Source organism: Mustela nivalis (assembly GCF_964662115.1).
Source record: "Mustela nivalis genome assembly, contig: HAP1_SCAFFOLD_2475, whole genome shotgun sequence".
Taxonomy (NCBI): domain Eukaryota; kingdom Metazoa; phylum Chordata; class Mammalia; order Carnivora; family Mustelidae; genus Mustela; species Mustela nivalis.
Window position 1 is genome coordinate 173 of NW_028134190.1, and position 25,727 is coordinate 25,899.

The 25,727-nt window shown below is 38.3% G+C and overlaps 1 protein-coding gene and 1 long non-coding RNA gene across 4 annotated transcripts; both read left to right on the forward strand.

The window, feature by feature from the left end:
• Positions 1-300: 300 nt before the first annotated feature.
• LOC309857766 (complement factor H-like) lies at positions 301-6,953 on the forward strand (the record flags this gene model as incomplete). Its single annotated transcript, XM_082750517.1, has 5 exons — positions 301-512; positions 1,224-1,400; positions 2,390-2,563; positions 5,927-6,109; positions 6,536-6,953. Coding segments are annotated over 5 exons (943 nt in total), but the record flags the coding sequence as incomplete, so codon positions are not given.
• Positions 6,954-11,467: 4,514 nt separating this feature from the next.
• LOC309857765 lies at positions 11,468-18,961 on the forward strand. 3 transcript variants are annotated; one of them, XR_014307898.1, is made up of 4 exons: positions 11,468-12,134; positions 13,296-13,484; positions 15,026-15,156; positions 17,931-18,961. It is a non-coding gene; the product is annotated as an uncharacterized lncRNA (long non-coding RNA). The 3 variants fall into 3 exon arrangements; XR_014307899.1 differs by lacking the exon at positions 17,931-18,961 and having other exon boundaries at positions 15,026-15,699; XR_014307900.1 differs by lacking the exons at positions 11,468-12,134; positions 13,296-13,484 and adding an exon at positions 14,384-14,509.
• Positions 18,962-25,727: the final 6,766 nt, after the last annotated feature.

Sequence of the window (25,727 nt, forward strand, 5' to 3'; positions counted from 1 at the left end):
ACTGTGCGGAAGCTTTTTATTTTGATGTAGTCCCAATAGCTTATTTGTGCCTTAGTTTCCCTTGCCTCAGGAAACATATCTAGAAAGAAGCTGCTACAGCTGATAATATACTGATTATTTTAGTTTCCAGCTCTTGCTCAGGTTGCCAGCCGGACACACATCAGAGTGGTGGTTTTACGAAGCATTTGTGCCCCTTCTCTGTGCTATGATCGTAGCTCCTGGGTTACCACTTCTTTTCCAATTAGACTGCCAAATATGGCAGCCAGTACCTAAAATGAAATTTCAGAGTTAATGAAATAGGGAGTCATTCTTTCTTTCTTTCTTTCTTTTTTTAGGGCTTCCTTGTGCACCACCAGAATTTGTGGTTCCACATAGTCTTCCTCTTCACAAATCAGACACTTACCAGTATGGAGAAGAAATAGTATACAAATGTGAAGAAGGTTTTGGGACTTATGGATCTGCATCTATAAAGTGTTTAGGAGGAAAATGGTCTCATCCACCAGAATGCATAAGTACAGTGTATTTAATTTTACTCTAAAGTTGATCAATATTCTTAATTCAGAGCATAAATAGTACAAATATGAAACCAGGCAGTAATTCTAAAATTTAACAAGATATCTCTAGAAAGTTGTGTAGTCTGGTAGAAAATTAATAACCCTACTAATAATAAACGTGTGAAAGCATGAGCCCAAATTATTTCACTTTCACGTCACTTCATGTGCACATTCGACATCCTCTGATACACGTCCACAGACTCCTCCTCTCTGTGCCTGGATCACAGCTGGTCCCTGCTCAGCAAGCTCATCATTATTCAATGTAGTGTTAGTTTATCAGTTACCTCCTTAGAAGTATATACTTTTCTAAGATATTTGCTATAATTAAAAGTAACAGATTTTGACAGAAACCAAAAATACAAATACATACATAATGTAGGTGGCTCATATGAGCAAAAAAGAATTTCAGTGGAAGAAATGTGATATCAAGCATTACATGTATTTCTACCTTTTCAGACTTCCCTTATCATCATCCCCATATTTTACTTTTGATAAACATAGGACAATTCAATATAATTAAGTCAAAAGACTTCTAACACCGTTTTTCAACTTATAAAAATTGTGTTAGTGCCCACTGGTTTGATGTGTACTTATTATTCTACATTCTAGTTATTGGTCATTATGTATTTTAAAAGATTTATCAAAGAAGTACATGTTCTTTTCTTTCAGAAACGGATTGTTTTGGCTTACCTGACTTTGGTATTGCCATACCCATAAGCCGGAAGAAGGACTTATATAGGTCAGAAGAAAAAGTAACTTTTGTGTGTCCAAAGATTTACCAATTGGATGGACCCAATTTTATACAGTGCATTAAGGGCCAATGGATAGGAGAGCCAAAATGCAAAGGTACTTCGATAAAATTTTAGAATCTATTTATCAAAATGTCTTAAGTAATATAAGATACAATTCCCTCTAATGTCATTTAAACAATGGATGTAGATGATTGTTTGAGGCCAGGTCAAAGAAGGTTTATGCTTTAACATAAAGGAATGAAACTGTGTACTCATTGGTTAGTCTGAGCCCAGTGGTTCTCAAACTATGGTCCCTGGAATAGCCCCATCAGCATCTTCTGGACAATTGTTAGAAATGCAGATGTAATTCACTGGCTCACTCAGACCTGTCATGTCAAAAGCTCTGGGGCTGCAACCCTGTAAGTGTCTCAACAATTCCCAAGGGATTCAATGTGTGCTCCAGTTTAGGAACTGTAGCTGTGGCCCATTCTTCTTTACACCCACCTGAATCTCACCAGTGAATTACACTTTGAATTCTCATTGAAAGGTCCTTAAGCATTGGCAAAAAAATAATAATAATTATAATTGAAGAGTGCTTTTAGAAATTAAACATGTATTTTTCTGTTCTCTTCCTTCTCTCCTGTTTGGGTCCTCAATTAATCATCTTCTCCCTTCAACTCTAATACTCTTTAAAGTGTGTTAATTCTTCATTTATTGTCTAAGGAAGTGCCTACCATGTTTATTTTTCTAAGGGCCTAAAATCACATTCATAAATGGGATGATTGCAAGCCAAAACTTGACATCAAATGATTTTTTTATTATTATTTTCTTGTGGTTTACAAACTCATATTGAATTTATATAATTTGTAATATTGATTTTACTAAAAATGGGAAATGTCCAGAAAAACTCTCATTTTCACACAAGCTTAAATCTTACCAAAAGATATTTATCTCCTTTTCTTCAATCTCATATGTAAATTTCCTAAATTGGTACTCTTTCATGACAGATTAAGTGTTGATTTTAAATCTCCCTTATCCTGTTCATTGATTTGCTACTCTAAATGATCATTAAGTTAGAGATGCTATTTTTTTCTTTCTATTCAGATATTTCCTGTGAGAATCCACCCAAAGTGGAAAATGCTATTATCCTAGATGAGAAGCCTAGGTATCTACCTGGTCAGACTGCACGTTATGAATGCACCGAACCTTTTGAACTGTTTGGGGAAGTAGAAGTGATATGTTTTAATGGGAACTGGTCACAACCACCTCAGTGTGCAGGTAAAGTATCTTATTTCCCCTCGGGTGTTAGAAAATATATTAGGGACTAAATATGTCAATAAAAATAAATATTGTGACATAGTTCTTATGGAATCTTTATTTCATCTCAAATAAAATGGTGGTGCTTAAAATCCAATTTTTTTCTTTTTGTGGACTGTGTAGTGATAATATATATTTATTTTATGGAAGATTTTACCACTTTAGAACAGTTGGAGTCATGAAAAATTCTCTCTCTCTCTCTCTCTTCTCACTCTCTCTCTCTCTCTCTTTTTTTTAAGAGAGAGAGCACATGAGTGTAAGCAGTGAAGGGAGGAACAAGGGGAGGGACAGAGAGAATCTTTAGCAGACGCCACACTGAGCATGGAGCCCAACACTCGATCTTATGACCCTGAGAGTATGACAAGAGCAGAAATCAAGAGGCAGACATTTAATCAACTGAGCCACCCAGGCGCCCAGAAAATTCTCTATCTTAAGTGTTAAGAAGCTCAGTTATTTCCCGAGGAATAAATGTACTAAACCTATGTTGGGGGAGGGGGGCTATTTCACTTTGAGACACACAATCAATCTGCAGCTGGAGCATGATCATGGAATGTGATATAAATTTGGGCTTCTTCAGCATGTGGACTGTAAAAAGATAGGTTTCTAGCTGAGGTCAACCAGAGAATTCATATATATAGGAAAAAACTCTGAGAACCTGGTCATAACACACTCCAGTATCTAGAGTTTTGGAAATATTATAGGAGGAGATATTATAAGGAGATAGAAATTTTATAAAGAGGAGATATTATAGCTGGTTGTTTTTCAAATCAAATTTTGCCTGGCATATATAGTTTCCAGTCTTTTACTTTGAGCCCACGTATGTTTTCACATTGAAGTTAGTTTCTTTTAGTTGCCATATACTTGGCTCTTGTTTGTGTGTCCACTCTGCCACGCTCGGTCTTTTAACTGAAGAATTTAAACCATTTTCAGTTGGAATAATTATTGATAGATTAATGGCTGTGTCAGTGATTTTGTTATTTGCCTTGTGTTTCTTTCCTATGTTTCTCACTTTCGTTTCCTTTTTTGCCAATTTTGTGGATTTTTTTTGGAATATTTTAAAATAATCTCATTTTCATGTGTCTTTATTTTTTTGATGCATATTTCTTTGTATAGTTTTATCCATGGTTGCTCAAGGTATTAAGATGCACATATATAGCTTGGCACTTCTCCCCTTGGTTTTGACATTTTACCACTTCGAGTGATGAGGAAAACTTACTTCCATGGAGGGTCCATTTACTCACCCCACATTTTATTTTATTTTATTTATTACTTATTTATCGAGATAGAAAGGGGGGGGAATTGGAGTTTTAGAAGGAGGAGAGAGAAAATCTTCAGGAGATTTCACGCCCAGTTTGGATCCCGACACAGGGCTCAGCTTCACAACCCTGACATCATGACCTGAGCTAAAGTCAAGAGTGGACACTTAACCAGCTGACTCAGCCTCCCAGGCACCAATGAGTTCCCCACAGTTCAAACATAAATGTCTGAAGTATTTCTTCTACATATATGGAGCACCATATCAAATGATATAATGTTCCACAAACACCAAACCTGACCAACTCCTTAGGAAAAAGAAAGTCCACCATATTTACCCTTATTTCTTTAGTCTGTTGTTTATGATTCCTTAGTGAAGTCTCAGTCCTTGCTTTGTTATCTTTTTCCTGATATCTGAAGTATCCCTTTAGCAATTCTTTAAAGACAGATCTGCTGGAGATAAATACTCCATTTCCCTTTGTCTCGGAATATCTTCTTCTCTCCCTTAAACCCCAAAGGATACTATGATGGGAAAACGCATCAGGGCTGACAGTTCTTGTCTTCTAGCACTTGAAAAATGTTGTCACTTCTTTCTGCTTTGAAGGCCACAGAAGAGGACCCCACTGATATTTGAATCCTTTCTCCATTATTAGTTTGCATAGTTTCAATGTTGCTGCTTTTGATATTTTTTCTTTTCCTTTCCTTTTCCTCAGTTTAATTATAGTGTATGTTGGTATGAATTTTGGGGTGTTTGTCCTGTTTGGCTTTTTCAATATGAATGTTCATGCCTTGTAAAAATTTGGTAAACTTTCAGTCCATTTTTTTTTTTACTTGCAAAGCATTTAATTAAGAACTTATATCTAGAATAAATAAAGAGCTCCCAAAACTCAATGATAAGATAATTTTTAAAAAGGGCAAAAGGATGTAAAAAAGATATACCAATGGCAAATAAGAACACACAATGATGCTCAAGATCATTAGTAATTAGGGAAATGCAAATTAAAACCCTAAATAAGATACCATGCCTACTAGATTAGGATTGGGGGAGGGAGGAACAATACAAATTTCTTTTTTTTTCTTTTTTTTTAAATTTTTTCAATTTATTTATTTTCAGAAAAACAGTGTTCATTATTTTTTCACCACAGCCCATTTTTTTGAGAGTTTTTTGGTTTTATTTACAATCTATTTTCAAAGTGAGTCATTTATATTCTATAGTCAAGTTTATTTAGCCTTCTGTCATCCGTAATCCATAATTGAGTCCATCCAGTGGGGTTTTTTTTTATTAATTCCACTATTATATTTTTCAGTAATATAATTCCAACTAGATTTTTAAAAACCATCATGAAATGATTCCAATATCTACATCATCTCACTGTTGTGATCTGTTGATTATCTTTTCTCTTCTGAAATTTTTCCAGGTCCATGCTATGATGAATGGTTTTCAATTGTATTTTAGAATTTCGGGTGTTGTATTTTAAGACTCTAGATTTATTGAAAGCTCTTATTTATCAGGCCTCCATTACAGCAGAGTGCAAGTCCAGGCTTCCCACTTGGCCTCCACTGACACCATGGAAAGTAGTGAGGTGTCTTGTTTTCTGACTGTGGCTGGAAGTCATGGCTCCACTCTTGACTGCTGATCCACATGGGGAGAGGGCTGGGCGAGGTTTCTTCTAGGAGATTCTTCAGGAGTAATTCAAGTTTTGTAAAAAAAAAAAAAAAAATCTGTCTTGCTAGAATACTCCTTTCCTGAGCCTTTGACTAAAGACAGCAGTGTATGCCTTCTACTCAGGTCATGATCTTGGAGTACTGGGATGGAGCCCCACATCAGGCTCTGTGCCCAGAAGGGAGGCTGATTCTCCCTCTGCCTCCCCATCTTGGCTTGTGCTCTCTCTGTCTCCCTGACTCTCTCTCTCTCTCAATAAATACATAAAATCTTTTTTTAATAAAATAAAATTTATTATATGAATCATTTCTGAAAGCGGAAATCACAAGTCTTGATATTGCTTTTTTAATTTGCTTTATTTTAACCTGTTTTTCTTTGGTCTTTCAATAAATCAAATATTTTTTTAGAACCTACTGGAAAATGTGTGTCTCCTCCATCTATTGACAATGGAGACATTACCTCATTCCCACTACTAACATATGCTCCGGGATCGTCAGTAGAGTACAAATGTCAGGCCTACTATGTACTTCAGGGACCCAGCACCGTAACATGCACAAATGGAGAGTGGTCATCACCACCAAAATGTTTAGGTAAATATTTCACTATTCTCATGGATCCTGGGAAAATCAGTATAATAGATGCTTTGCTGTTATTAATAGACTTGTCATGGGTTAACAAACATTCATTGAATGCTGACTACCAAGTACTAATGTGTAACAAAATAAAGTTGGAAGAAAAACCTCTGTTTCAAGCAAAAGATCCTTTAATGAAAGAATTTGATTTCATTGATACTATGAATCTTTGATTATAACATTTAATTATCACAGCTTAAACATAGCACCTCATTTTGCATCACTCACCATTTAAAGTGTTTAAAATGGACATGATGGTCTTTCAATGAGTTGGTTTGAAAAAGGTTTTGGAAATGAAGCTCTGGACCAGTGTAGAAGATTCTACCTGAAAGTCTGAAATTCTGTTTTCAATGTTTTATGTTCTTTTTTTTTTTTTTATATTAGCGCCCTGTGCAGTATCAGAAGAAATCTTGAGAAGACATAATATAAGATTTCGATGGTCTAATGAGAAAAAAATATATTCTATGACAGGGGATATAGTTGAATTTGGCTGTCTTCATGGATATCGTAGAAAGACACCAATGCATACATTCCGAGCCATATGTCAGGATGGGAAACTGTTATATCCTGAATGTGAATAAAGCAATGATTAAGATGCAGTCCTAAAATTAAAATATGTACATTTACTCAGAATTTTTCATTCTCAATCCAATTCTCAGTTTATTTTTTCAAGTATTGTGTAACTCACTTATATTCATAAATCAGAATTTGTATTGAATATTATGTGCATGATGTGATGATAATCAGAGGGATGAATAAATCACTTCTTAAAAGCACCTCATTAAAACTTGGCCAACCAAAATGCTTTGTGCTCTAATCATAAAATACTTACAGCAAGAAACTAGATTCAGTCACTCCAGTGCATACTTCCATCCATCTTTCCCTCTAACTTTCTCAAAGCTTCTTCCATTACTCCTGGGACTGAGACTCTCTGTTCAGAGGAAATGGGAGAAAATGCTTTTCTCCATCTTTAAGGTAATTTTACTTCAAAAATACATAAAAGCCTAACTATGTCGTACCTACCTGTAAGTAATAAGATGTCAGTAGTTATTGTCTACTTTTGCTTATCTACCAAATGATGAAATGCAAGATCTTCTACAAGATGGCTATCTAGCACACATAAAAATTTGAACACATCATAAAGAGAAATTAGAATCTAATTGGGTACATAACTGGCATACAATAACATGAAAAGTGACCAAAAAATCCTATACCAAGTATAAACACACACACATACACAGAGTATAACTTGATCCCACATAAATGTTTATAAAACAAAGATTGTCGGGAAGTACAATAAAATATTTATAATAATTATACTTGAATTCAGAAATGCTGGGCTAAGAGTTTGTGGTTAACCACGGAATGGGCGAAAACATTTACAAGTGACAGTACAAAGGGCTGATGTCCAAGATCTATAAGGAACTCTTCAAATTCAACACACACAAAACAGATAATCATGCCAAAAATTGGGCAGAAGACATGAACAGACACTTCTCCAATGAAGACATACAAAGGGCTGATATCCAAGGTCTATCAAGAATTCCTCAAACTCAATACATATAAAACAGATAATCACATCAAAAAATAGGCAGAAGGCATGAACAGACACTTCTCCAAAGAAGACATACAGATGGCTAACAGACACATGACAAATGTTCATCATCACTAGCCATCAGGGAGATTCAAATCAAAACCACACTGAGATAGCGCCTTACACAGTAGAACGGCCAGAATTAACAAGACAGTAAACAACATGTGTTGGATAGGACGTGGAGAAAGGGGAACGCTCTTCCACTGTTGGTGGGAATGCAAGTTGGTGCAACCACTTTGGAAATCAGTGTGGAGAGTCCTTAAGAAATTCAAAATAGAGCTTCCCTATGACCCTGCAATTGCACTACTGGGTATTTATCCCGAAGAGACTGATGTAGTGAAAAGAAAGGCCATCTATACCTGAACGTTCATAGCAGCAATGGCCACAGTCACCAAACTATGGAAAGAGCCAAGATACCCTACAACAGATAAATGGATAAAGAAGATATGGTCCATATATATTATGGAGTATTATGCCTCCATCATAAAGAATGAATACCCAACTTTTGTAGCAACATGGATGGGACTGGAGGAGATTATGCTGAGTGAAATAGGTCAAGCAGAGAGAGAATTATCATATGGTTTCACTTATTTGTGGAGCATGAGTAATAACATGGAGGACATTGGGAAATGGATAGGAGAAGTGAGTTGGGGCAACTAGAAGTGGGAGAGACTGTGGACTCTGAGAAACAAACTGAGGGTTGGGAGGGGAGGGAGATGGGGGATTGGGTGAGCCTGGTGGTGGGTATTAAGGAAGGCACCTATTACATGGAGCATTGGGTATGGTGCATAAATGAATTCTGGAACATTGAAAAGAAATTTTTAAAATAAATAAAAATTAAAAAAAAAAAGAGTTAGTGTTTAAGTCCTTAATGCTCACCTGTATTTTCCATGTTTTCTGTCTTTGTATCACCTTTGAACTACAATAAAGATGGTTATTTTATTTGGGTGCCTGGCTGGCTCAACCAGTGGAGTATGCCCTCACTCTCAGGGTCGTGAGTTTGGGCCCCACATTGGCTGTAGAGGTTACTTAAATATGTAAATAAATCATTTTAAAATTAAAATAAAATAAGAATATATTAAAAGTAAGATGGTATATGTGGAAAATTATGAGGACCTTTTTGATAGTGATCTTCAAGTCTAATGACATCCTCATGATTTTGCTGCTCAAGGGGGTTTTGGAATCATTCAACCACAAGAGTCTGAAATACGATTTTTATGTTCATACATTTCAAACAACATAATTGGTTGAAATCAGTTGACTTCTACAAAACCATGAAAACTTTAAGATGAAAATAAAGATATAATTAAGGTAAAAATACTTTAAGGTGATATCTTATTACTTCATTTTGCATCAAATCCAGTGGCATTCTTAGAATGAGAAACTGGTTGTCTCCAATGGAGTCAATTTATCTAAATCTAAAACACAAGCGACAGCCAGTTTTCTCGCATTGAAAGGAACATTGTTACAATTGGCAAGTTTTCTTTGCTGTTAATATTGGTTTATATATACTATTTCTCCAAAACTTTTCACCTAATGTTTGTGGAATCTATTTATGACTCTTAGCCTGTAATCAATATAGTGTATAATTAATCATTTTCATTGTTGGCGATTTTTAAAATGAATTCTATTCTTTTTCTTTACTTACTAATTGTCATTCTGGTGTGAAGATGAGTGTTAATTTATGCTTTTTAATTTCCAATATTTAGAGTAAGAACTTGATGAAAGTGACCAGTGATGGCTTTAAAGATTTTTTCTTTTTTCTTTTTTTCAACATGTATCAGCATGGAATTTTTATTTATTCACTTTGTCACAAATAATTATAGTCATTATTCTTTGAAGCTCAAATTATCCCAAATCTGGCTAGTGAGTGCCTCTTGAACCTTGTCCTGATTGCTTTGTTATACCCACTTGTCTTTGAGTGTTTCATTTCTTTTTAGCACAACACAATGCTCTAGGCTCAGTGTATACCTCCCTGACCAATACCCATAATCATACAGCTTTCCAAAAAGTTCTGAATCTTTTTATTGGGAAATATTGTTTAAAATACAAGAATTGTGTTATTGGTACTACATGGGAATGTTCAATACTGTTGAAATGTCTTTAAATGTCTTTGGGACATTTAAATGTCTTTGCTTGTGGGAAAGCTGAAGTAGAAATAAAATTTAAAATTCATTGGCTCCTATTGGATCTTACCATTCAGTGTTATAAATAATACAGGGATAAGAAACTTTTAAATACATTTTCTGTCTTTTCTATTTATTCACATATCCTTATATTTCAATATTTTTTAAAAATAATAATGCAAACATTACTATTAGCAGTTAAACTACTGAATGAAGGTTAAAATGCCTTTGCCTTTATTTTGTCCCAGGAGGTTTGACTCTTGAGTTTAAGTATTCTCCTCAAAAATTACTTGAAGTAGGGGCGCCTGGGTGGCTCAGTGGGGTAAGCCTCTGTCTTAGGCTCAGGTCATGATATCAGGGTCCTGGGATTGAACCCTGTATCAGGCGCTCTGCTCAGAAGAAAGCCTGCTTCCCTCTCTCTCTGCCTGCCTCTCTGCCTACTTGTGATCTCCCTCTCTCTGTCAAATAAAGACATAAAATCTTTTTAAAAAATGAATTGAAATAATCCTTACCTCTGATTGGTTCACTTACCAAATTAATAGAGTTTTACACTTATTTGCATTAGTATTTTTTTCGATTTTAGATTTCATTTCTTCCTCTTTTACGCTAAACTTTTTAAAATATATATATATATATATATAAAACATTCACATTTTTAAAAAAGATTTTCTTTATTTATTTGCGAGAGAGAGAAAGGAGGGAGGGGCAGAGAGAGAGAAAAAGAAACTCAAGCAGACTCCAAGCCAAGCACCATCCTGATGTGGGGCAGGATCTCACCACCGGGAGAGTATGGTGTGAGCTGAAAACCAAGAGTCAGACGCTTCAGCCACTGAGGCACCAGGCGCCCTAAACACCTGCATGCTTCAAAAGTCAAGGTAATATGAGAAGTATGCAGAGTAATCTTACTTTCATCATATCTGTTCCCTCATTTCATAAAGTTACATTTTTATTGGTTTCTGACATCCTTCCAGTGTTCATTAATCTCTTTTAATAGAGAATGGAGATTATGTTACACCTTTGTAGTTGCCATTTTCGTATTTACTTATGGTTTATTTAATTTTTGTATCTATTTCTAATATTCCCTTGAATAACCTTTGTCTTCTGCCTGGGCAGAGGCTGCCTAAGTAGCTGTGTTGCAATCCACCTAGTCCACAACACAGTCTGGCATCATTCCCCACCCAAGTGTACATGACATCCATAGGGAGAAGACAAACCATAATTTGAAACTAATCTGCCTCACAGATTTTTTTTTTTTAAATAAGCAACGTTATTTCATTAGTTTTGGAAACTTCCCCCTCCAAATAACGCCTGAACTCAAAAAGCAATAAAGCTTTGAAAAATTTATATGAAAGTGGCCAAAAATATTTTAAAATAGACTTGAAGATTATTTGTAGTTTTCTCCTTATAACATGCGGGGCAAACTCTCACAGAACACAATACGGACGGAGTGGAAACTAAGTCATCTTGGTCGCCACCGCTAAGTCACCGGGACCCCGGGGCGCCTGCAATTCGAGCAGGCGCAGAGCCTGCCAAGGTACGGCGACAGAGCAGGAATCCGCCCCGCCTTCCCCAGGCCCCGCCCACCCAGGTTCAGTTCCCGGCGTTGCCACTAGGGGCGGCCGCGGTCCCCGCAGCGCCTGTAGCTGCGAAGCTGAGTGGGCCGGGTTTCCAGCCGAGCCTATTTTCCAGCTGGGCCGCAACATGGCTGCGCACAGGGCTGCGAGTCGGGAAGTCGCCGCGTTCTCGTTTTCATGATAGTCCCCGGCTTCTGTGCGCGCCTTGCCTTCCCCAGGTCACTCCAGCAGACATGTTTGTCAAGGCCTTTCGGGTCAAGTCCAACACGGCCATCAAGGGGTCGGACAGGTGAGGGAGAGAAGGGGCCCGCCCCGCCCACCAGGCACCCAGACATCTCCCAGTGCGGGCTGGCCCACAGCCCTCTCTGAGCTGGGTCCGCCGCCCGGGGTGGAGGCCGGGGAAAGTCCAGCCAGGATGGGACCCCGGAGAGCCAGGGGGGGTTAGACACGTTTTGAGGGCGAAGACGGAGCACAGGCCTAGAGTGTCTCCCAGGCTAGTAAAGGAAAACGTAATCCAGCCAGCGCTTCCTGACTGCGGCTAGATAAGGTGTGGGCGGTGCAAACACGAGCAATGACAGGGCCCGCCCTCCACAGCGCTTCGAGTCCCTTAGGAAAAATCCGATGGGACACCGAAAACTACGACTGCAGGAGAAAAGGGATCTACTTCTCGCAGGAGAGACGGATGGAGGGTGAGGTGGGAGAGAACCAAGGGACGCGTTTTAAGAACTGCGTCTGTTGCACAGTGTTGCTGTGTCTGTGCACAGTGTTGCTGATGCTGGTACCACGTTGCGAAGTTGGGGACCAGTGTGCCCTAGTTGTCACTCCTGGTACCTTCCTATAGCTTTTTGACCATAAGCTGACAGATTTGCGAGGCAGATAAGAGAAAGGAGTGGGTGGAGGGCAAGGCTGAGTTTCTAGTCAGGCTAACTTGGTTACTCACTATGATGAGGGACCAGGAGGCTGGCTGAAGACATAGCAAAAGCTGGCGCCTTGCACCCCCCTCTCCACCTGCTCCCCTCCATAATATGTGTAGCATTCCTCAGGCACTCCTGACTGCCATAAATGATAAACAGTTAACTTGCAGAGATCACAATCCTGCAAGACAGGAATCTCCATTGCTCTACAAATGTCCTGGAGATCTACAAACAAAGAAGTTACCTTATCAACAGCACAAATTTCCAGAGACAAATAACTCTCTCAGTTCCTCAAGCCCTAATGTCTCCCTCTCCAACATAAACGAAACTGGAGGAGGCTGAGGTAGAAGGGAAGGTAAAAGATAGCAGGATCATAACACCCCACCAAGAATCTCCCAATTATCTTGATGTTAATGGCTGGCCTAAAGATGACATTGATCAAGCCACAAGGGCAACCCCCCCACCCTTGTAGGCCCTCTTTAACATATGAAAACTCCTTTGAAACCTCCCTTCCCCTCACCTTCCCCAAGGAAAGGCAGCAGCTCTTCCTGCCCAGGGGTCCTGTCCCCTTGCTTTAATAAGCCACCATTTTGCACCAAAGATGTCTCAAGAATTCTTTCTTGGTCATCAGCTCCAGACCTCAGCCCACCGAACCTCACCTAGGTTCTAGAACTTCATCAACTAGATCTCAGTTTTCCTCCTTCTTTGTGAAATGGAAAGACTTGCCCCCAGGAATATGTGAAACTACATGAGACATTGATGAGAAAGAGGATAGCATGTTTTGGAAGAGTAGGGCATCATATACCATATATAGGGCATCATAAACCAGTTTTCCTTGGCCCCTGTGATTTTACAGTAGGTCCTCCAGAGTTCTTTGAATTTATTAAAATCCATCCAGGCAGGATTCATGCCAAGTATTGGTTTGCTTTCCGCCAGAGAAAGCTTCGGGCTGATGTGGCGACTGCTTTCCCGACTCTTGGAACAGATCAGGTCTCTGCCTTAGTACCTGGAAAGGAAGAGCTCAACATTGTGAAGTTATATGCTCACAGGGGGGATGCGGTGACTGTGTATGGTGTGCTGGTAACCCCATCCTGTTTGAACTGGAGAAAAATCTATACCCAACAGGTATGCTAGGATGGAGAGGGCCGTTACTATAATCCTTGCCTAACCTCTGTTTCTCCTCCTTTCTTTCATTAACCTGCCTTACTTAAAACGGGAAGTACAGAATCTCCCAATATCATCCCTACAGATCTCTTTGGACCCAGTGTCCCTAGAATTGGGTCTTTGAAGATCAAAAACTGCTGTAGGTGGGAGAATAAAAGATCTAACTCAGGAAGAGGGTAGTTGGCAAGGGATGGTCTGAGATGAAGGAATAATAGTTCATCGTGGGTTAAGTAGGGATGGAGGAGAGGTCTCGAAAAGGGTGAAATTTCAGAACATGTAAAAAATATTTTTAAAATTAGCAGTAGCAGGATTTTCTTAAGAAACTGAATAGGAAGGAAGCTGGGTAAATGGAACTACATACCCAGCTGTCCAGTGATGTCCTTCAGTGCAGATATCTCACAGGGATTCTTTCTTAGGCTCTGCCTGGCTCTCGCGATCCTTGCTTTCTGTCTTTGTCACTTGGGGCTCTTCTTCCCCCAGCTTGGCTGCAGCAGTGCCGTGGGGTCTCCTTAGGTTACCTGTGCCCCCAGCCCACTTTGCGGCTATGCAGAGACACGCCCTTTTCAATCTAAGGTTTTACTGTTAGTCACTGGGAACACAGGGGGAATAAAAGTAGTAAACATGGGGAAGTTTCAACACGTCCTACAGGCTGGCGCCCCATTCTTTGCTTACCTGCTTCTGAGGTCCCAGATGGAATCCTTGTTGGGTCTTCCCACTTTTATCTCCTGTGCCGTGGCCATTGCTGTATCCAGGTGGAATCACAGGGGCCTCACAGCCTCCTCTCTAGCTTTGAGTTTATGTTCTTCTCTGTTTCTTATTTAAAGTGACCTTAGTGTTTGGTTTGTCCAGTTCCCTCAGAGATTGACCTTTTGGTAATAAGTCTTCCTGTGTCTCTTTTTGGGCCGTGTACACCTTGTGGTCCTATCCTGATCTCCCAACATTCACAACATGGCCTCTGGTGCTCGAAAAACTGATGGGAGGAGCAGGTAAGAGGTTTTTCTGTATTCTGGCTATTGGCTGAAACTTACTTAGTAAGGGCCAGCTGCTTGAATAAATGCACCCATTTCCTGTGTTCATACCATTGAAAAATGAAATTTTTCACGCATGTTTGTTTCCTCCCTCACCTGGCTGCTTCCATAAGGTCCCTGGGCCTCTACGACCCCGTTGAAAGGCTTCAATAAGCTTCATACTTTGTAGTTAGAGCAGAAAGCACTCTGTGAGCGACCATACGCTCTGCTTTACATTAAATAAGCTAAAGTTAGGAAAAGCAGAATAAGAGATCATGGAACCTGACCCTCAGCTTGGTGCTTCAGTTTGACCACTAGCCCCTGATGGGAAAAGGTCTGATACTTAGGTTGCATTTCCTAATTTTCATTATGAATAACCTAGTTGATACTTGATAAGTGTTTGTTGGTTGAGTGAATGAATTAATGTTGAATTCAAACTTGGAATTGCTTAGAGGCAGAATGTGTGTTGTGATGCTTTTTTCTTGTTTCCCACAGATTTGTTGCTGCCCGGCCTCGTGGTGCCACTGCTGGTCTGCCTCAGGTACAGAAGGGTGACCTCTGTGCCATTGCCGTGGTGGGGAACAGCTACTGTGCCAGTCCCCCGTGCCTTTGGGGGAAAACCTTAGGTAAAACTGGGGAGAGGGAATGGGAAAGGATAACTTTGAAAGCTTATGGATAAAGAATTAAAAGAAAAAAAACAGATTCTTCTTCCAGAAACAGAAAGTGGGCCTTGGGAGAATGCTAGTGAGCCTGTGTGAGTGCCAGGAGTTGGGGGATGAGAGAAATAGGGAGAGTTTGGTCAAAGGATACAAACTTTCAATGATAGGATCGAGTTGGAAGGTCTAATGGATACCAAGGCGATTATCGTTGGTGACAATATCATGTAACTGAAATTTGCTAAGAGAATACAATTTACCTCCTCTCACCACTGACTTCTAGCCACATAAGCACCAAAAAAAAAAAAAAAAAAAAGAATAAGCTTTGGAGAAGATGTTATATGTCTTTCTCACTCACTACTTTAAAGTTACTTTCTGACATAATATGATAGCAAATAGTGACTATTCAACAAATATTTGTTAAATAGATAAATGAATATTTGTACCTGATAGTTCTGTGTTGATCTCAAAATAAAGCAAGATGCTATGTCTTGTTTATTCCATCTATAAAAATTACCGTTGTCTACTAAATACAAACATGCACACATAGATAATTTCAAACCCACACACACCCCCTGAACTTTGGGGAAATAATAAGTCACATACAATCACTTATTTTTGTTCTTCTTGCAGGTCCTTCTGACGTAGTGTAGGAAATTATTTTTCATGTCAAAAGATAGTTGTTTCAGAAAATGCAGAGTGCCCACAGCAAGAAAAAAACTAACCTCTTTATGTAGGAAAAGGAAGAACATACAGGCAATACAATCCATAACTAAATGATCGCCCAGTTTCAGGACTGGAATGGTTTGTTCTGACTAACTGAACTGTTTCTCTAGCTACTTCGGACCGTTAGAGCTGCAGGCTTTAAAGAACTGTTCACCTGCAGATGCTCATAGTGGTCTATCAGAATGCATTTGTGTTCTATATAAACTATATAGAGCAAAGAAAACAGTCAAAGAATTTTTTTTAACAGTCAAAAGATTTTTGAAAAGAATACATTTAGCCTATTTGTAAAACTGAAATAATATTATAACTATACCAGGTAAAGAAATCTTTTAAAATGATAAAACTTGCTGCCTGTACTTAGAAGGGGCATAGGAAATCGTTTAATGCCTTCCATCTCCAAAGGTGTATTTATTTTTATAACTACACTGATAGTTTTAATTTTGCTCCAAAGTGTATGTGACATATTTGATACTTACTGTTCCACATTAAGACGTGGCAGTATTCTGTATGTGTATCTCTGTGTTACTAAGAATATGTTCACATTTTATATCTCTCCCACTTGGTTTCAGCCAACTCAGTCAAAGCAAGAAACATTTTTCAGTGTTTACTGTCTGTTTACTGTTTAGAGACATAATGATATATAAAATACAGCCCTTTTCCTGAAGAATTATACAGTTTATGTGAAGGGGCCAGGGAATTAGATAGGAAAACAAGTAATACAATAAGAACACATAGTTTGTTTAAATTGATTTTGTACTTAATAATCCAGCATGATTATTATCTGATACTAGTATTTTCTATAATATCATTTCAATGAATGCATTATTTACTGTTGTTAACATGTAATTAGCATGACCAATCCCCTATCATAGAACATTTATGTCTTTTTATTTTGGATTTAGGATATACTGTTGCAATTAAAAGGAAGATATTTATCTCAGTATTTTCATCTCTATCTGGACCTAAGGAGTCAGATTAGGTTAAGGAATATTGGATTTATTTTTGTATACTAATTAGTTAATGGAGTGGTATGGTCGAAGCAGGACCTCGAGGCATTAAATTATTTACAAGGGTATTTTGCAATATTAGAGCATAAGAAGTGGTAACTAATTGGATGATAGAGGTAATCAATGACAAAAGACAACAAATATGATGAGTTTGGCCGTACAAGACCAGTTCAGTTAAAAATATTGTTGAAAGGCTACTGTGCATTTTTATTACAAAGGTGAAGTAGTCACCATCCCAACCTGCTATGGACTGAATGTTTGTGTCCCCCAAGTTCATATATTGAAACTCTACCCTCTAATGTGCCTGTATGTTGGGGACAGGTCCTTTATAAAATGTAATTAGGGTTAAACAAGATCATGAAGGTTGGTGTCCTCGTGATGGGATTAGTGCCCTCATTCAGAAGAGGCAACAGAGCACACGCGCGCGCGAGTGCTCTCTCTCTCTCTCTCTGCTCACATAGAAGAGGTCATGAGAACACACAGCAGGTTGGAGGCAACCTGTAGCAGCCAGGAAGAGAAATCTCTTCAGAAACTGACATGTTGGCATCCTGACCATGTTGGCAAACTGAACGTCTGGTTTCCAGAATACTGAAAACCTAAGTGTCTGTTGTTGAAGCCGCTTGTCTATGGTATTTTGTTATGGTGGCATCAGTGCCTAATAATCTGCCCTTGGGAAACAAACCAGTTAACACAGTCTTAGGTGAATAGGACTTATGCTGGGAGACATTCACACATGGCATCACTATCACAGCTTATGAGAGGAAAACTTAGGTGAGGTCATGAATTCAGGGAAAGTACATATTCTGTAGAATATTATGCCTAAGCAAAATCTCAAATGGTGAACAAGGATCAACCAGGACCAAAAGTTAGGAAGGAATGTTTCATCAGAAGAAATAGCATAAGCAGGAACGTGAGTATTGGCAGCAAATCCACACTGGTGACTGGTACCTGTGATGGGCGGGAGTCTAAGACAACCTCTCTAAGATTTTCACTTTATTCTCTTCGTTCCAGAAAGAAATGTAAGCATGATGAGATATCAGTGCTATGATGAGGTGATTAGTCAATTGACTTTGAGTTCATCTGGGCATATCTGACTAACCAGAAAAGCCCTTAGCTGGATCCAGGGCCTTCCTGAAGAGAGACTGAGGTGTGAGAGGGCCTATGGAGGAGGTCCCCGGGGAGGGAACTGAGAAGAGCCTGAAAGAGCTCAGAGCCATCCCCGGCCACGAGCCCGCAAGAGAACGAGACCTCAGTGCTACCATTGCAGGAAACTGAATACTGTCAGCAGCCCTGTGAGCTTGAGAGAGGACACCGACCTGCAGAAGAAACACACAGGCCAACCAACACCTCGATTTCAATCTTGTGACAAGTTGACCAGAGGACCCAGATTCCTGACCCAAAGATAGTCAGTCTCTGCTGTTGTATGAAGCCAACTTTGGTAACTTAGGTACCAGTAGAAGCTACTACATTCGTAGAGATCATAAAACATGAAACTAAAAGAAACTAGATATAAGAGAGGTAGATAGGATTTTGTGAATCTTCTGAAGCTTTTAAAGGAAACATGGGCTTCATTTTGTGGATCATGGAGATACTTCTGCGTGGTTACAAGTGAGGGTTCGGGGGTCAGATTTCAACTGTGCAAGGTTGTTCTGGCTGCAGTTTAGAGGATAGATATGTAGGAGTTAAACGCCCATAGATGAGGCTGCTGCTCTGGCCTGGCAGGTACCTGAAGAGAGCTTGGGGAGAGCCGAAGTGGTCAGAGTGAAGTGAATGCATGAAACAAGATGAACATGCGAGGTGACAGGCATGGACATGATACAGGTGTCGAAGATGAATAAAATATTGCCTAGAATGATTCTGAGATTTCAACTGTGTATGTCCTGGTGAATGGTGAGCTATAACCGTTAATGGAAACACATCTGGTATAGATTTGACTTGGTGAATGAGACAAAGTGATGAATTAAATTATAAGATACTGTATTTGGAGTGTCTACAGAAGAAAATGAAGATTTATGAAGAATAAATGATGTCCCATATCTGTAGTTCCTTTTTGCTTGAAATGTAATTCATAACCTTCTTCTCAGAAGAAATTAGCATTTCTGATAAAATGTTCAACCAATTTCAAGGTAAATTTTAATGGTATTCGGGCAGATTCTGGGAAATGAAGCTCCTTCCCACTCAGTTGTCAATCAAAGAACCTAATGATCCAAGTTTTGGTTTTTTTTCCTGTTTTAATTTTGTATGGGTATACTGTGACTCCACCCGGCCCCCCTTTTAGATGTCTCTCACAAGCATGAATCTTAACTTGCTTATTTCAGGAATCAGGAATCTTTATATCATGGTTAACATAATACTTGCATATGTGATCCTTTCCAAATATTTTGGAAATTTTATTTGAGCCAGTGATCTGTCTGGGAAGACGTTAGTATTATCAGTCTGCATTCTGTGCAAAAGAGTAGAGGGTGAGATAGAGCTAGTGTAGCCCAGGAAGGAGAGAGAAATGGGACAACCAAAAAGCTGAGAACTAGAAAAACACAAGAGCCTTGCTGTGTGAAAACACAGATCAAATGTAACCATTATGTTTTGTAACAGTTATAATTCTAAATGATAACATATATTAAATATACCAGGGGTGCCTGGTGCATGTGACATATACCAGGGGTGGCTCAGTGGGTTAAAGCCTCTGCCTTTGGCTTGGGTCGTGGTCCCAGGGTCCTGGGATCGAGCCCCACATCGGGCTCCCCCTCTCACTCTTTCTCTCAAATAAATAAATACTGTCTTTAAATATATATCTATATCTATATCTATATCTATATATCTGTATATACATATACAGATATAATTTATACAAAATACTTGAAAAACTGCCTTTGCAACTATCCTTTATAGAAAACATTAAAAGCTAGACTTCGGCTCCAAATCCAGCCAAATTTAGAAAAGAATTGAAAGAAGAAAGGAAGGAATGATAGTTATGAGACTCTCTAAAAAATTAATTTGCTTGTGAATAGAATCCCAAAAAGACTAGCTGAAGGCGCTATGAGCTGATAACCCTCGAATCTGACCTGGAATCAGTTTGGCCACAAGTACTTCCACTTCAGTTAAAATCAAAGGTGACATGGGAGAATGGGCTGTTTACTTCGCCACAACCAAAGCTGCCCTCTGAGACATTAAATCACCAGGAGATGCAAATCACAAATCAGTCATTTCTGATTTGGCGGGTTTTCAACTTTGGTGAATATAATTCATGAAGGAAGACTCAAACACACCAGGCTCCTGCCTAACTCCTGAGAACGAAGTAGCTCCACAGCAGAGTCTGAGGCTGCCTATCCATTAAAATCAGACACGACCACTCAATGAATGAGGTGTTGTAACAGTGTGAGAAAGACTTTGTGCTCATCCACCCACCTGTTCGTTTTCATATCCACTCATGGAGGCATTACGTGCTTGCCTTCTCTGCCTGGACTTTGCTCGGTGCTGAGGATACATGGTGAACTAATCGGACAGACTCCCGGCCCTCATGAAGCTTACATTTTATCTGGGGGTATGGATATTAAACAAATTCTATGAAATTAATATTTCTAGCAAAAGTATTATACATGCCACAGAGAGGGCTATGAGAGAGAATGAAATGGGGAGAATTTCAAAACTTGAGAGATGAAGGAAAGTTTCTTTGAAGAAATTTGGGTTGACCTATGAACAGAAAGGAAATAACTAGAAGAAAAAAAGGGATAAAATGCTGTCCAATGAAAGAAGCGTGAAGGCGCACAGCCAGTGTATCTTGCAAACTCTACACACTAATAGATCTTGCCAGAGAATCTGTGGGTTTAATGAGAAAAGACAAGATAAAATAATCAACACTTCTTGTTACCTGGTACTTTGTCCCAAGTCAGCTTTCTCATTTGCAGAATTATTTGTGTTATTGATAAATAAGAAATATACATTTTTAAGAGTTTATTTTTAAGTAATGTCTACAACACTAATTACTGGTTTTAAAAAAACACTGACCTTAATAGAAATTGATGAGGAGTTCACTAACATAACTTACAAATGCTTATAACCATGATCCCTGTTATTTGCCAATTTGTATCTGCAGTTTCACCTACTGGCTAAAATCTACTTGTAACCCTGAAATTAATACCTTGGGCTTTTTCACCATCATTCCAGGGCACGTACACACACAGAGCAGTGAAAAATTAGATTCGTCCATATGCGCACATCCCCTGCTGGGGTCCAAGGTGCTGCTCTGCCTTGTCCTTTTCAGCAATTGGAGGGAGAGGACCATTGGATGGAGACAGCAGGGGGCAGCACCGTGTAGTACAAGACACAGGCTGTATGGCCAGTTAGGTAGGGTTTGAATGTAAACTCTGATAATGTTATGGGGATGGTCACTTAACACTTCTAAACCTACTTTTTTCTCTGTAAAACAAAGCAAGTATAATCCCCCAGGATGAAATACTTTAGGAATTAAGATTATAAGTGAGGTATGTCTCTATCCACACCCACACACACACACAAATACGTGTACACATAATACCCCTAGGAGCAATGGTTCAGTGTTTACTAATAATAGATTTTTGTGGTGATTTTTTAGACATTATTAGCAGGAAAAATGAGAATTGAGTGTTTGTGTGTGTACGGGTGTGTATTGTACACACATACGTAAAATGCGTATAGAAATATGAAATATGTATGTATATATATGTACACTAGATATATATCAGGTGTATCATATATATGTGAAAAGTAAGCATCACAGGCTAATACTGAAAGCTTTATTGCTAAGTCAAGAAGATGGAAGTCCTATGGTTAGCTCTACTGTCTAACACAGCACTAGATGTTCTCACTCATGTAACTGGTCAAAAGAGAGAAATTAGAAGTATAAATACCAGAAAGAGAACACTAAAAATATCAATATTTGCAGATGATATGGTTTAAACCCAGCAATTCCACTAGACTTCAGTGGAAAGATTCTACAGACGACAAAGTAATTCAGTTAGTGGTGTGGTGTGAAATTAAAATACAGACATCAATAGCCTTCATCAATACACACAATGACCAATTGAAGATAAAAGGTAAAAGAAGGCCTCTGCAAAAATAAAAGTTTAGGGGAAAAAAGTTGAGAAAAATCTTTGTGAGAAAATATTTTCAACATTCTTAATCACAAACATAAAATGAAATACATGGAGATATATACCATAGAAGGACAGTTTCATAAAGGTGTCATGGACAGGCTATATGGGAAAAACAAATAGGCATAAATATCCAAGAAAACTTTGGAAAGAAGAGTGACAATGATGACAAGAGTGATTAGATTAGGGCTATTATAAAACAAAACTCAATTTAAAATTAAGTTAATGACTTCTGGATACCCAGACCAACAAAATAAAGTTTCAGAAATAGACCAAATCTGTACATAAATTTATTATATCCCATGGTGATCTCTGGGCTCTGAGACTGAGCCCATCGTCAGGTTCTGTGATTATCAGGGGATCTGCTTGAAATTCTCTCTCTCCCTCTCCCTTGCCTGTTTATGCTCTCTCTCTCTCTAAAATAAGTACATCTTTAAAAGAAGAAGAAGAAGAAATGTACTATATCCTAGAGGTAGCATTTCAAATATATCAGGGAGTCTTGGAATTTTAAAATCAATGGTGTTGTGACAAACTGGGTAGTTATTTGAAAAATAATGGGATTCAATTGATACACACTAAAATAAATTCAAATCAGTTAAAGATACATATATTCACACTATATATATACATATATTATATATACATATATGTGTGTGTGTACTCCAGCAAAAGTATAGAAGAAAATGTTGTTTCAACTTTACTCAATAAAATATTTCTTTTTAGTTGATATAAATAAGAATGTGTGCTTAACCACCCCCTTCCCAATCATGGTAACCAAAGGCAAAAGACAGAACAAACTGAACAAAATCAGAATTCACAGCTCATATAAAAAGACAAACATGCCTAATTTATAAAAAGCACTATATATCAATAAGGAAAAGTTCAGTAGAAAATGTGCAAAACATATGAATAGACAGTTATATTGAGCAAGTCATCACTTACATAGCTGGATTTTGAAGAAAGACGCCTTTTTGGTAACCTATTTTTGTTCATATTATGTATGAAAAATTAACTTGATACATCCTTTCAACTTTCATTTCCACAATGATCACAGAAAGGACCTCTGAAATATTTGATACCTGAAAATATTGCCGTTTCGAGTACATAGAAGTAAATAAATAGGTTAGTGATCTTTTTTCATTTTATGTAATGATGATTTTTAGTTCCCTTTCATGGCCGCCTTAGTTTTAAGTAAAATATGCTCTTCGTTATAATAAAAAAAAAAACAAGAGTTTCTTCAGGCAAAATGCCTTTATAGGTTTTTCTGATGACAATACCCTTGTAACCAAAACCACACCATTTTTATGTTTATTTTCATAACAAACCAAATACTAAAAAAAAAAAACAACCCACAAACCTCGTTGTGTTTATGAAGAAACAGAAGATTATAGATCTTATCCCTGCAGTGTTTAATACATATACTTTATGAACATGACTTCTGCTCATATACTAGCAGCTCCCTGAGAGTAACTGCTTACCTTTGGGTCTTTGCAGCTTTTTCATTCAGTAATTGCTTTAAGTGAAATGTAGAAATAGCATCAAATATAGAATGTTCAGAATACTCAAGGAAAGCCACCTTTAATAAACTTCATATTAAATCTGTGAATATTCCTCAGAGATTAAAGCAGGCATAATGAAATTGAGCTGTATAATAAAATCATGGTATCATCTATCTGTTCATCTATTTATAATCTGTTTTCATAAATATCTCTCTGTGATGCAGTAAGCATTTCAGACGTGCTAGAAATTGTTATAAGCTTTATTTCCGTATTTTCATAACAATACATACTTAAAATATATCCCTGTAATATTTTTGAAGAAAAAGATGATAACAAGTATTCCTTAAATCTGTTTTGAGGTAGAATACAAATACGAAGCGTAACTTCATAGCATAATTTCTTAAACATTAGACAATATACTCTGCCCCCAAATACTGTCATGAATATTCATGTATAACAAATGTATTCTGTTGAACTTCTGGCATAAACAAATGCATCTAACTTGCCTCAATGCTAGTTGACTTAAGTAAGTGACATTAGAAAAATAGAAGTGGTGATGCAACATGGGGGCTTAAGTGGGTACGAGAAGAATCAATGAAACAAGATGGGATTGGGAGGGAGACAAACCATAAGTGACTCTTAATCTCACAGAACAAACTGAGGGTTGCTGGGGGGAGGGGGTTTGGGAGAAGGGGGTGGGATTATGGACATTGGGGAGGGTATGTGCTTGGGTGAGTGCTGTGAAGTGTGTAAACCTGGTGATTCACAGACCTGTACCCCTGGGGATAAAAATATATGTTTATAAAAAATAAAAAATTAATAAAAAAAAAGAAAAAAGAAAAAGAAAAATACTTTTCTCTTTCTAAATGCTAGTAGTTCTATTCACTTTTTTATTTTCTCTTTCTTGTCCCTGAAAAGGGGAAGAAAAGGAGACACCAACATGCAGGCGGGATTGAGGGCAGTGCTGCCCATAGAATTTTCTGTAATTACAGATTTGTTCTGTCTCCATTCTCTGAGACGATAGCCACTAGTCACATGGGGAGAAAGGATGAAAATGGTCAAAGGGCATAAACCTCCAGTTATGAGATGAATAAGTTCTGGGGATATAATGGACAGCCTGGTGACTACAGTTAACTGTGCTGTACTATATACTTACTAAAGTTTAAATCCAAGCCTCACCACATACTACCTGCATGACTTTGTAAGTTACTAATGTCTCAGTTTCCTCACATGTAGAATGAGAATAAAAATAAAACCTACCTTATGAGACTGTTATGGGTATAACTTACCGTATGTTATGGGTACAACATTAATTAATGTATTGTAATATAAGTCCTCAGACCAATGTCTGGCTCATGGTAAATGTTACTGTATTCCACTTATTATTATCATTATTGCCCGAGTTATCTTCCTTTCTTCCTCCTTCTTCCTGCTCCTTCTTTATCAAAAGAAAACAGTTGGTGTACTTCGTAGGCAGCAAGTTCCCAGTGGAAGAAGGCCTTATATCCAGTTGTAAAGGATGCATCTCAATTGAGCTAAAGTACAGGAAAAAAGGCTCTTTTTACATTGCTCTGTCCTTTCTGCTTTGAACAGACCTGTGCGAAGACATGATTTTGGAGCTAAGGTAGCCCTCTTCTAACACCCTTAGGAGCTAATTCTCCATGGTGTTTCTATTCCTACTGTGACAGCTTTCATTTTGAATTATTTGTTCAAGAATGTTTGCATGGCAAACAGTTTTGAAACTTGGAAACAATATTTCCCTTGGACAAGAGGGCATATTTGTTTTCTGACTCGGAAAACAAAGCCAATGCCCTCCAAACAAAGTAAAACAAAAGTTTGCTGCCGGTCTACTTTTAAAATTTGGGATTTCCTACCTTGGGATTACTCAGCTGTGACACAACCTGAGTGTGTGTGGAGCATCCGTTCGAGCTTCTCTAGAGAGACCCTGAGGGTCTGCAGGACAGAGAGAACCAGTGTGAAAGTCAAATTCATGCCACCTGCTAAGACCAATAAATTCCTCTGTCTCTGATCCAGGAGTTCAGTATCTTCTGCCAGCAGCTGGGAGCTGTGGTGGGGTAACTACAGTTAACCCTTGAACAATGCAGGAGGTTGGTGTACTGACACCCACGCTGCCAAAAATCCACATACAACTTTGGACTCTCCCCTAAAACTGAACTACT